The sequence below is a fragment of the Neoarius graeffei genome, chromosome 17 (genome assembly GCF_027579695.1).
Source record: "Neoarius graeffei isolate fNeoGra1 chromosome 17, fNeoGra1.pri, whole genome shotgun sequence".
Classification (NCBI taxonomy): Eukaryota; Metazoa; Chordata; class Actinopteri; order Siluriformes; family Ariidae; genus Neoarius; species Neoarius graeffei.
In genome coordinates, this window is record NC_083585.1 from 34,331,502 (window position 1) to 34,345,291 (window position 13,790).

At 42.0% G+C, this 13,790-nt stretch overlaps 1 protein-coding gene across 1 annotated transcript in view; it reads left to right on the forward strand.

Moving 5' to 3' along the window:
- The window catches only part of blmh (bleomycin hydrolase), a 42,233-nt gene extending 32,479 nt beyond the window's left edge, over window positions 1-9,754 (forward strand). The window contains exons 7-12 of the mRNA XM_060944082.1: window positions 2,409-2,564; window positions 2,670-2,828; window positions 3,258-3,325; window positions 3,473-3,590; window positions 5,411-5,480; window positions 9,480-9,754. Coding sequence (XP_060800065.1) covers window positions 2,409-2,564; window positions 2,670-2,828; window positions 3,258-3,325; window positions 3,473-3,590; window positions 5,411-5,480; window positions 9,480-9,628 — 720 coding nt within the window. The 3' untranslated portion in view covers window positions 9,629-9,754. The remainder of the gene's footprint in view (window positions 1-2,408; window positions 2,565-2,669; window positions 2,829-3,257; window positions 3,326-3,472; window positions 3,591-5,410; window positions 5,481-9,479) is intronic.
- Window positions 9,755-13,790: the final 4,036 nt, after the last annotated feature.

Sequence of the window (13,790 nt, forward strand, 5' to 3'; positions counted from 1 at the left end):
TATGTCCGATTTTCATAAGTCTGGTGCCGTTGGAATCCTTGGAGCTAGACGATTCCAACGCACCATATGACGTCATTCTCCGCCTAATTAGATTTTCCGCCATTTTTAATTTTGCCCAAAGTGAAGGTAGAGTGACCCTGGCCGAATGTTTTGTCCGATCATCATGAAACTTGGCACACGTGATCTCCAGTCCATGCCTAATGAAGGATATTAGTTTCGCTCTCATACGTCAAAGCGTTCGCCCATGGCAGCCAATCAAAATCGATGGCGAAGCCACCAAACAGAAAGTGAGCTCATACCACGGAAACGCTTTGACATATCAAGACCATATTTGGTGGCATGACTTTGGACACCATCCAAACTACCCTCATCAAATATGGTGTCATTTGGCCACTAGGGGGCGTCACAATTAGCAAAAAAAAGTATTTTGGCTCATATCTCAGAAACGCTTTGACGTATCAAGACCATATTTGTTGAGATGACTTTCGGCACCAGTTCATGTACCCTCATCAAATTTGGTGTCATTTGGCCACTAGGGGGCGCCACAATGAGCAAAAACGTGTTTTGGGTCATATCTCTTTACGGATTTAGAATTGCATCTAAATTTTCATGTTAGTGATGCTCTGGGATGTCCCTGTAAAGAACCTTGCCAGCCTGTCATCTCCGTATGAGAATCCGCCTTGTGTCTTGGCCAAACTTTCGCGTGTTGACACAAAACTTGTTGTGCGGTCGCCTCTCTTGCCAGGTCGCCATGGCAGTGCACCTGAGCAAGCACACTTTCGCATTTTCTCTGGAAATGCATTCTACTTATTATTATTACTTTCGCTAAGGAGGTTATGTTTTCGGTAGCATTTGTTTGTTTGTTTGTTTGTTTGTCTGTTAGCAACATTACGGAAAAAGTAATGAACGGATTGCTCTGAAATTTTTTTCCAGAGGTGTGACTGGGCACAAGTAACAATCCATTAAATTTTGGCGGTGATCTGGATCACCTTCTGGATCCCGGATTTTTTTAAAGGATTCTTGGCGGAGGTCTGCGCTCTCCGAGTGCTTTTCTAGATTGTTCCTAATATTAGCCGAGTTAGCAGCACATGAGCAGCCGGCTGTACAGCCACTTCTGGGGTAAAATTAAACTTTTGAGAACTGCAATGTGGAAAGGGGGAAACTGTACTAAGGGATAAATGAAAACTTGTATAGTGGGCCTGATTAGGAGGAAAAACTTCTGCTAGTTGGCTAAAAGAGATTTAGCGCATCAAGAAACAGCGATGTATTTTCTTGAAGTAAAAAATTCCCTACAGATTTTGTGTAAACAGATTTTGTGTAATCATCTTTCTTACCACTCAGCCCTCCCTGAATGAGCCTCTCTGCTTTTCCTTCAGTACAGTGACCACTTGGCCACAGGCAGGTGTTTCAATATTGACTCAGTGACTATGTTCTGATGTCAGTCAGGCCTCTGCCATTGTTTTGTACAACAGCACTTTTCAACAGGCAGGGAAATGGAAGAAATGTGGGTGCCAGTGTTGTATTTGGATGGAGCCATACATTTATCTAACCTGCCAAGGAAGAGCAAGGGTCTGAGGAGTGGCACATGAGGCTGTTTGTGTACTTGGAGCATCTGGGTCCAAGATTGGGTAAATAGTGAGAAGAATGGGATGGGCACTGCTAGAATTTACCCTTCTCCCAAGGGGATTGGAGAGTGAAAACAAACTGAGAAACTTAATGGCTCACTTTACAGGAGAGGGCTGGAGTTGGAAGAATGGACATACAAGATGGGGATCTTGTAGAAATATCTCCATCTTTCTACTTGTATCTGGGGAAAGCAGTAGGCTTGAATGGTTGTAGCAAAACTGACCCAGTGTAATTTGTAGAGCTCAGTTTTCATCACATTCACTCTATTTTTGCAATGAGGCTGGACTCTTCAGAAACAAAAATGACAGTTGAACTAAAACATAGGGTGAGGGATATGCAGATGTGTGTGTGTTTGTGATGAACACTGGTATACTCTCATCCTCTCACATACCCTATTATGGATGAGTTATTCTCTGCTGTGAGGAAATGAGCTATCAGTACATGTAGTTCATGGCTTAAACAGGGGAGGGACGGAAATGCCAGAGATAACTCCTAAGAGGCTGAATTTACAAAAACAGTACTGAGAGAAACCTAAGCAGCTTGAACCCAACTTGGAAGGTTATGGCTGATTTTACACATTCCCAATCTGGCTCAAAAATCGCTTGTTAATGAACTTGTGTTTTCATTATCATATCTGAGCAGGAAAAGCATGAAATTCTGCAGCGTGATGGATCCAAGGGCTGAAGATACAAATGCCAGATTTACACTGCACCATCTGAACTCTACACTGCACCAGCCGAACTTTATCTCCGATTTCTCTGTTGTGTTTTTGTTGGGTCCAGGTGTTTCGAGTGGTTAGTGTGTGTTTGGGAAGTCCTCCAGAAACTATCTGTTGGGAGTTCAGGGACAAGGACAAGACCTTCCACTGCTTTGGGCCGTTGACCCCTAAGGAATTTTACATAAAGCATGTCAAGCCCCTCTACAACCTTCAGGACAAGGTACAGCCCTGAACAATCTCCATTAAACATGTAATAATCTCTCCACATTTATTCATTACCAGTAGTGTGAATTACTGGTTGTGATCCCGCCTCCTTTCTTTTCAGGTGTGCCTTGTGAATGACCCCAGGCCTCAGAATCCCTTTGGGAAGTTGTACAGCGTGGAGTACTTAGGAAACATGGTGGGCGGACGCAAGACACTTTATAATAATCAACCCATAGAGCTCCTGAAGAAAGCCACTGCTGATTCCATCAAGGACGGAGAGGTATGGTGTAGGTCTGCATTCTCTAGATACCCTGTACTGCTGCTGACTATCGCTCCTGATTTCTGGAATGAATAGTCAAATATTTATTATAACTTGGCTTAGTTTAAAATCATCAAATGGCTATTTGGTCATCCTGGCTTTAAAGTGAGCAAAAATGCATGTACATTACAGTGGAACCACAGCACAAAAAGATACAAACAGAAACATTGCTATTACTCACTGTTAGACACAAACAGTATTTGCTCCATGAGAATTTGTCCCCAGATCAAATCTCGTTGATAATGTCAAGTTTAAAGCAAAGTAAGAGCAAACATGATGGGGTTTAGCAGTAATTAGACAACTGTTACTGTTGCCACACTGTCTTCTTCCGTTGCAATCATTGTCCTACGTACAGGTGCCTTTTATTGTGCTCGCTCTTGATCTCTGCAGGCTGTCTGGTTTGGCTGTGATGTCGGAAAGCATTTCCATGGCAAACTGGGCATCAACGACATAAATGTGTGAGTGCCATCAGTATTCATGTTTATGAATGTGAGAGACTGAGTGTCACTGAGCAAGTGTGTGTGTGGTATGACATTATTAAAAAAAATTCAAGTTATAGCTTTCTGAGGTGACTTCAGTGTTTTGTTTTGTATATCTGTGCATAGTTTTAACCACGAGCTGGTGTTCGGTGTATCAGTAAAGAACCTGAATAAGGCAGAGCGGCTGATCTATGGAGATTCCCTGATGACCCACGCCATGATCCTTACTGCAGTTACTGACAAGGTACTGAACACACAAGGCACAACTTGAAGGGACTTCAGACCAAAAAAAAGACGACATGGTTAGGGAATGGAATACTGTGGTGGCCACGGTAGCATTTCCCTTCTACCCTATTGAGATCTTGCAGTCACGTGACTGGAAAGTACACAACCGCCATCGTGTCGGTCAAAAACACAGCTGAATACTACTGCACTCGTGTACAGAATGGATCAATTTCAACTGACGGACTACACGGCTCATTTTTCTAATGAACAGATAACTAGATATATGTCTAAAATAAACGATCTACAGATTTGTGACCCTTATGGCTTTCCGGACGGAGTTTTCACCACCGGATTTTGAACTGCCAGCGGAATATGATTACCTCATCAACTTTCTCTCGCTGTTCAGTGGTGAAGCACTGCATGTTATAAATCTCTGCACAGTTATCTTTACAGAAATTCAGGATTTGTCAGCGACTCAGATGTGGCATCTTGTAAACAAGAAAATCCTCATTGGATGGGTAAGTCACTTAAGTATTGAGTATAGCACTGACCAGCCGATTATAGAATAAGGTAATTCCAAATCGTCCGTGTTGTTTACATGGATCTGGCGTTGGAGAGGTAGAGGCTTGGCAGTGGAGGTTTGAGTAGCTGTTTTCTGAGCTTAGTCAACAGGCCGGCTCTGCAGCCTCGCTTTTGCTTCGGCTCCCGGCACGCCTCCTTCGCTTTGCTTCCGATAACAATCCACGGAGACCCCGCTGGTCTCGCAATCTGGTCTCGTCCGGAATGTTTTTTTTATTTTTTTTCTCGTCCGGAATGTTGTGCATGCGATGGAAATCGCTACAAACCGTCATTTTCTGCTGGAAACCAATGTCCAGTAAGTCCATACGGTTGTAGTGGATATTGAAGTCCGGTACAGACGAACAACACGCAAAAATACACACAAAAAAACATAAAAACCGTGCACAGGTAGGGAGAGCTTGTAGTCACAGCCGTTGTAGTAGAATTGTATATAGTAGGGTTTTCCAGAAGAAAAGGTAGAAGTAAAAGCAGAAGTAGAACCAGAAGTAGAAGTAGAAGGCGGAATATGGCGTTTGACCGAAACGATGGCGTCTGTCACAATCTGGATCGGCTGTGACGTCACATGCAAGATCTCTATAATGTACAAAATGACAAAAAGAGAGACCACAAAATTACAAAATGTTTTGACTAGTAAAACAGAGTAATTCTACCTAATGGGATACAACCCTGCATATTTTTATTACGAGCCATTTGCAGCCCCAGCCCCCCCCTTTACCATTCATAATCTCCAGTAGTTGAAATTACTGTCAGTTTCCCCCGTAAATGACAACAGTTGTGTCCAGAGTTTCCACTCTGTCCCACTAATAGCAGGATAAAGGTTGTGATACACAATTGCGGTTACTAAAGGGGTAAGTTCTGCTCTGGAAAACTCTAAGGGAAACAGAGCTGTGAACCAGAGGGGCCATATGCTCTGAAGTCCAGCGTGAGCTAAGGGAGTATTTGAAGCTGAAATATATGTTCCTCACAGTACTGTTCTTGCTGATAATGTAGAACTGGAGCCAATATAATCACAAAACTCTTGGGACATTTTTGGTTTCTTTATGATGTTTATTATAAAGACCATCGCAACCTTATATAATCTAATCCACAAGTTTAATGCTTTCTGAGATTGCTTGTGCATCATTGGGACATTTTATCTAATTTGTATGTGTTGAATAATTTCTTGGATGTCCTGCTCAGTCGAGTTTGCACATTTTAACATGAACTTGATTAAACATTGTAGGGTTATTTTGTGCTTTTTACCCTCCTCTCTCTTTTCAGGCCGAGAAGGAGGGAGGCTACAAGAAGTGGAGAGTGGAGAACTCATGGGGTGATGATCGTGGGAATAAGGGTGAGGTTTCTCAAATTGTAGTTTGTCTGCCTCGCATGCAACTCTGTATTATATAGTCTAAAGATATTTGTCTTTCCAGATGGGCTAATTTAATTTGCAAAAGGATTACATCCCAGAGTTTTCCTCCTCTGCCTTTTTTTTTTTAAAGGAGTTCATTATTGACTCTTGGCTGAGGAAATCTGTCTGATTTATATGTGATTTATCCTTGATTCTGGAGCCCTGACTCACTCTTCTAAGGCTACATTTATATTAGACCGTATCTGTCTCGTTTTCTTCGCGGATGCACTGTCCGTTTACATTAAACCGCCTGGAAACGCCGGGAAACGGGAATCCGCCAGGGTCCACGTATTCAATCCAGATCGTGTCAGCTCCGGTGCTGTGTAAACATTCAGAATACGCGGATACGCTGTGCTGAGCTCTAGCTGGTGTCTCATTGGACAACGTCACTGTGACATCCACCTTCCTGATTCGCTGGCGTTGGTCATGTGACGCGACTGCTGAAAAACGGCGCGGACTTCCGCCTTGTATCACCTTTCATTAAAGAGTATAAAAGTATGAAAATACTGCAAATACTGATGCAAATACTGCCCATTGTGTAGTTATGATTGTCTTTAGGCTTGCCATCCTTCCACTTGCAAGTGGTAAGTGATATGCGCTGGGATCACACACACAGCGGCTCAGTCCTGAATCGTGGCTTGTGCACTTCACTCGCGCGCTGTGTGAGCTGCGCAGGGCCGGAGTGCGCACCCTCCAGAGGGCACTCGCTGTTCAGGGCGGAGTGATTTGGAGCGCAGGATGCCTGCGGAGCCGAGCGTATCTGTGTATTGGCGTTGCTGTGTGCACGCAAATCGTGTATTGGTGTTGCTGTGTGCACACTAATCGTTTTAAAAACGTTAATCTGATGATCCGCTGATACGGTCTAATGTAAACATGGGCTAAGACACTCGCTATATTGTTGTCCTTTATACTCCTCGTGTATAACGCTGAAACTGTCATGCCTCCATGAGCATCAAAAAGTATACGTTTTTGCCATCATGGCCTGCACCTAGTATACAATTTAGTACAATATCTCAAAAGTGAAGAAAGACACCTATTTCCTGTTACTATTTTTTATCATAGTGGTGCAGTTTACTTATATTTGTATCCTATTTTGTTGTACTGGCAAAATTTTAATTTTCTATAAATTTGGTGCATGTTTTTGACCCCAGGTCACATTCCATTATTATGGTCTCATACTGTCCCAACTGTTATTTGTTGAAAAGATTTTTAGTGTTCAAAAATTAGTCACGTTTGAATTAACTGGATAAAAAAATAAAATTAAATATCGCCTGCATACGGCATATATGCCTGTTTTGTGTATCATACACAGTTAATTAAAAAAACAGCCTTCCTTGAAAAGTAATAAAAGGTTTAGGTAACTTTTACAGTGTGAGTAGATGCATATGCATTCACACTTTCTCATTTTGAAAGCCCTACATTCTTGCCCAGATTATGAAGGGGTGTTTTTTTTTTTTTTTAAAGCTCAGTCATGCTTTGTAGATCTTTTGCCTTCAGACTGCATCATCATCTGTTTAAAAGTTCAAAGTTTACTGAAACCTCACAGAATAATATTCCATTATTCTATAAACTCCTGTGAATGCTGGAGAACGCTCCAGTTTAAAGTGCAATAATGAGATATTATTTCAGATGAATCATGGCTGTACACGAATACATTTTCATTTGAATGAATAAATCGTGTCATTTTTGTGGCTTTGAAACAATATTTGCTTGACAGAAGGGAGACATTGTTGGCCTTGGGAGAGAGAAAAATGTATGCTTGAGGTTAGACGGTCAGCAGCCCACAAATTTGTCCTAACAGTTGTTTCCCTCCAGAGATTAGACTGTAATGAGATGTACTAAAGAGGGAAGAGGGGAAAAAAATCCTCAGCAGTGACTGATTATTTTAGCCACTTTGCTGCCCTTTTTTGTTCTTTTAGGTGTTAAGCCAAAGACAAAAAGAGGGAATATTGCTGACAGATTTTGACAATGTTTATAGTGCTATAAAGAGCTCAGTGGTGGCTGCTGAGGCTTGTACATTTTGTCCTTATTAATGTTGAATGATGAATATGTATTTAAGTGTTCTATCATTTGAGGTTGTGGCCCATATGAACCATGTTATAGCTTTGTGTAATATTACTACAAGATGTGCCGTTCAACAAAACAAAAAAGAGGCTGAAATCCAGTTTGCGTGACCAGCTTGCAATTTTTGCTAGTTCCTGGCAGGTTTTGATCAGCTAAGCAGATCTGTTATCCATTTGTCTGCAGTTGTGCATAAAATGATAGCAAAGTGGAATAGTGTAGTATTGTGAAGTGGAAATACACAGACATCCAGAGTGTCTGAAAACCGAAAGCAAACATGAATTACAGTAAGAAATCGTTTCCAACAGTTTCTGAGGTGTTTGTGTATGTTTGTGTGGGGGGTTGATATGCTGGTGCTTTCTAATTCATCAGGCTTGTCCACATCCCTTGAAAGCCATGTTTTCTGCCAAGTGCCACTTCCTGCTATTTGTCCAACTTCAGCACTTTGATGATAATTATCTGAAGCTAAACACCTACTGTACACTATTACACACTTGGGTGAATTTGTCTAAGTTCTGTCTGGTGGCGTGTCGAAAAAGGGGAAGGGGAACTGTGTGAAATGAAGTCGTGTAGACTGAGTATTTCTGAGGGAGAGGCTCCTTCCCTCCCAGCAAAACAATTGGAAAGGTGCTGATAAAGGATCACTGAGCTTTTTAAAAGAACACCCATTTTTTAACATTTGGCAACAAAAAAGCAGTTCCTTGAAAATCAGCTTCTGTGTGAATTCCACAGAATTCTGATAAGGCCATGAAAAATTAAAATGTTTAAGGGACTAAAAGTAATTGGACAGTCGGCTGTTAAACTGTCCCATGGTCAAGTATATTGTGTTATTCCCTCATTATTTTGCTTAACAGATAAAAGGTCTAGAGTTAAATTCAAGTGTGATGTTTGCATTTGGAATCTATTGCTGTTAATTGTCAATATAAAATCCAAAGAGCTGTCGCTGCCAGTCAGTGAAGCAAGCCATCATTAGTCTGAAAACTCAAAACAAAGACATCATGAGGGATGGCAAAAACAAGTTGGTGTGGCCAAATCAACTATATGGTGCATGCTTAAAAAGAAAAGCATGTGAGTTTAGGAACACCAAAAGGCCCAGAAGACCACTGTAATTAAAGTTTTCTTTGGAATGGGGTGCGTTATAGAGAAATACTGAGAGCATTTGGTCCTCTGGCATTAGCAAGAGTCCATGGCTCTTGGAATAAGCCACAAATCACTTGCAAGAGATGTAGGTTGCATGGCTATAGGAATGTACACCAAGTGTTTACAGGCAAGTATCCATGTTTGAAATGTATCTGAATAGTTCTTGGTGAGTTCAGTCCTGTGAATACTGAAGCTCAGGGAACACGGAGTCTTAATCTGAGCCAGTACTTCGACAAGACACCCTCCTGTGTTTGTGTACATTCATCTAATCTCCTCCAGCATTCCAAGGATAGGCTTCGGATCCACTGCTACCCTGAATGGGATTAAAGTGGTTATTGAGGATGAATCGTCTGATTTCCCACTAGCTAGCAATTCAGTGACTTGATCCAAATCACCCTTAATGTCCTTGTTGAGTCCTCTTACTCATAGAAATGCCGTTGAAGGACATGGATATTGCTCATTATGTCCATTTAACACCTCTTGGTTCTCTTTTCAAGAATGTGAATTGTGATTTTTTTTTTTCCCACCATGTCTTTAATTAGAAGCATATATCATTTGTGTGTAGAATTATTAAGTCCACTTTTTACTATACAGCTGTAGCAAGATGTTTTCTGGTTTATGAATGTTATTAAAACTTGGGCAAGCTGTTTTCGATCCACTAGTCTCTTGTTTCATTCTCTACACGCACACACTTCTTCTGTATCCATACCTAATCTTCGCTTTTGGTCCCCCCCCCCCCAGGTTATCTGATCATGACGGATGAGTGGTTTTCAGAATACGTCTACGAAGTGGTGGTGGATAAGAAGTTCCTCTCTGGTGAGGTGAAGGAGGTCAATAAGCAGGAGCCTGTTATTCTCCCTGCCTGGGATCCAATGGGAGCATTGGCATAACCATGAAGACTGAGCATGTCTAATCCAACCTCAGCCAGGTCTTTTGACTCCACCCTTCTTGATGGTTTTTCTGAAAAAGCCTGTTCTAGATTAAAAAATAATAAATTTTTTCCTTTTTTTATTGGACATCATTTGTTGTCTCATTTCATTGGAATAATCCTTCTCGTTAAAGACAGATGTATGAATTAGATAATGCTCCAATGATGAAAGTCACCGCTAATTAATATGGAACCGCATATAAAAGTAGGGCATATGTACCTGGGTTGGTGGGTTGAGAATTTTTCCATAAAACAGTCAATACAAAGCTGTAAAGCATTAATTCAACTGTTTTAAAGTTTACAACGAAGGCTTCAAGCCTAAATGTGTCCTGCAGAACAATCAAAGCAGCACATCAGAGTATAAGCAGGATGATTTCGATTATTTTTGTTTTGCTGCATTTGTTAGGGATGATCAGACTGAGGCCCACTTTACACGGGGACGGTCTGAAACAAAAACGCAAAAGTCCGTTTTTGTTCTCACTTTTTTCCGCGTCTACACGACCGTTTTCAAGGAGGAAATCTGCGTCTATACGGTGACGCATAAATGTGTGGAATTCAATTGGATGTTGTAATAGAGTGTGCCGAGCGGATGGAGTAGTCAGTCAGAATGATGAGCAAAACAAGGAAAATTCTTGTACAAAAATAGTTTTCTTTTTATTCTTAAGCCGGCAGTTAACACAAACAGGACAAACAAACAAAAAAAAACACTGATGACAAAACCAAACAAACAAACAAACAAAATTCTGGGACAAAATGCCCACGCAAGCTAGGCTACTCTGGCATTACTCACACAGAGCTCAAGTCATGCGTCCTCTCCCTGCCGAGGCCATGCCCCGAATGAACAGTGCAGCGCATATTTAAAAGACTACGGCACAGTCTTAACACAATTAAAATCAATCAACACATCTAGACAGATTTTAACAGTTCTAAACATTTTCACTGCATGCATTACACTCCTACAACAGTGTGCAGACCTTAAATATTACAACAAACACTTACGTAAGATTTTTAGACCATTTCTCTCCGCTCTAATGAGCTGCTTTCCCGCGCATCGCGGAAGAAACCTTGAAAAGCGCTTTGAGACCTGCATTCCGGTTTGGTCCCGCACCCGGAAGACTACAGCAGGTAAATGGCCACAAACATTTCTGGCTGATGTTAGATAAACTCTAGCAGAAAAGGATTCAGATGTTAAACGTGCGCACTTAATGAATCTTTACACGCTATTGTTTATAGTGAAAACTAATAAATGCTTGCGCCGTTTAAACCTGTGTCGCGTCTTTTACTATGAACACATGTACCAAACATTTCAGGTTTACATATCTAAAAGTTGTAACAAATGTACCCGTAAAGCCCCCATTACCAAACCCACAACAAACATACAACACAGATTGTATTTGGAATGTCTTTGCAACTGTGGTTTAGTCCATTGCACGTGACCATTGAAACATGACCAGCGGGAGGAACCGCTGTTTAGTGACGGACGCATTGCGCTCTGTCACAGATGTGCATGCCAGGCGGTGCTGTGAAAGACCTCCGCTATGTCTGCACGCATGCGCAACGTCTTCCGTCTTGTCTGATCTGCACATCTGCGCCGCGAAAACTTTGCCTACTCTGGCTATGGTAAGTAAGAAAGTAAGTAAAAAAGTAAGAGCATACTATACCCGCCTCTGTTCATTAACGGTATATGTGCAGATTCGGTATAGATGTTCGAAGGACTCCTGGACGTTTATTAAAGCTGCCAGAGCAGCTTGAAGGTCCGTTGGATCGATGTAATCAGACATGCTCTTACTTTTTTACTTACTTTCTTACTTCCCGGGCTGGCATGTATACAGTATATGACATATGTATGACGTAAACGCGTACCCGACGTGAGCAGATCCGAGCAGAGTTTGGCGTATTGGGTAGTTTAGACGGATATGCAACGGGGGCCGTTTTTAACTTATCCACTCTGGAAGGCGTTTTCAATTTTATCCGTTTTTCAGCCTCGGAAACGCCGTCCCCGTGTAGACGAAAGGCACTTCCGATAAAATATTTAGTCGTTTTTACCCGACAGCGTCCTCGTGTAAACGGGCCCTAAAGACTGAAGGAGTAGTCTGGTGCAGAACAAAAAGTCTGCTGTTAAGGCCTTTCATCCACCAAGGTAATGCACTGATTTGTAGTGGAGCAGTGTAAGGTAACAGTTTACTGATCTCCATGTGGGAAATCTGGGTGTTACCAGCAGCAGAAAGACAGGCAAAGAAATACAAATAAAAATACAATACAAAAATATAAAATGCTATAATGAATAATGTAGTCATGAGCGATAAAAAAACAGGGGAATGGGTACAGGAACAGGGGAGGGGTGACGGGACGGGTGGGGTTAAGTAAGGAAAAGGCATTGACTGGGTTCTCGGGGCTGTTGGACAGCCTGATGGCTGTCGGCACAAAGGAGCGCCTGAATTGCTCCATCTAGTACTTGTTACTATAAGAAGTCTGTGGAGACGTGATAGATCTCGACTGATCAGGTATGTTCTGGGGGAGTTTGCTGGAAATTTATAGCCTAGGTCAAGGAATCACCTGGGAAATAAATAAAATATCCTGGAAATATTAATGAGGGCCTATTAAACCAATGGAATTGCAGATTAAAGTATATTTATTCTCAGCTGACATTTATATAATTAAGAACTATCACACAAGCGAGAGTGATGCCCAGACGGGTCCTGGATGTCCAGACAGGTGTGATTTGGCTGTAGGCATGAGTGCCGCAGGTAATCACAGCCATGCTGATATTCAGTACAGCAGCACAATTGTGAGTGTGATTTTTGCTTTAATACAACAGTTCTATAAACAGTAAATTAATATTGGGTAACAGATAAAATATGGACAAATATTTTGTTTAAATAGTAGTAACGGTTTCAACATAAATTAAAGCCGCTAGTGGCCTTGACGGGCCCTCGCACGTGTGGTTCCGCAACCCAGGACATTCCGCCACCCAACAAAACAGTCACATGTCATATATTCATCAAATGTTCAAAGGTGATGTGCATGTTGCAAATGGCATGACTGCTTGACAGATGAGAGATAGACAAAGACTGTAAGTGTGTGTGTGTGTGTGTGTGTGTGTGTTTCTGTGGTGTGAAAATGTACATTTTGTACATATATGTACAAAACTATACATGTGTCTCCTCCTTATCTCCATCTCGCGCTGTCATCTTAGCTTTCTTGTGTCTGCAGTGTGTGTGTATACATGCAGAGTTTTCATATGTCTGCAACAAAATGCACAATGATGGCAGGTCACTAATATATAGATTTAGGCACTGCCTAAAAGCGGAGCTCCCATCTGTTTCTGGGTTGTAGAATTTTCTGATATCCTTGCCAGTCTCTTTTGTTTTATTTCTTTACTGGCTAGCGCTGGCCACTAGGCGATGTGTATGACTGGTAATTACTAACACCGGCCACTAGGCGGTGTGTATGACTGGTAATTACTAAGACCGGCCACTAGGCGGTGTGTATGACTGGTAATTACTAAGACCGGCCACTAGGCGGTGTGTATGACTGGTAATTACTAACACCGGCCACTAGGCGGTGTGTATGACTGGTAATTACTAACACCGGCCACTAGGCGGTGTGTATGACTGGTAATTACTAACACCGGCCACTAGGCGGTGTATGACTGGTAATTACTAACACCGGCCACTAGGCGGTGTGTATGACTGGTAATTACTAGCACCGGCCACTAGGCGGTGTGTATGACTGGTAATTACTAACACCGGCCACTAGGCGGTGTGTATGACTGGTAATTACTAACACCGGCCACTAGGCGGTGTGTATGACTGGTAATTACTAATACTGGCCACTAGGCGGTGTGTATGACTGGTAATTACTAACACTGGCCACTAGGCGGTGTGTATGACTGGTAATTACTAACACTGGCCACTAGGCGGTGTGTATGACTGGTAATTACGAGCACTGGCCACTAGGCGGTGTGTATGACTGATAATTACTAACATTGGCCACTAGGCGGTGTGTATGACTGGTAATTACTAACACTGGCCACTAGGCGGTGTGTATGACTGGTGGTACACGTACACGGATAAACCACAAAAAATCGACTCGATGGGTTTTCCATTTTTTCTTAGGTATGG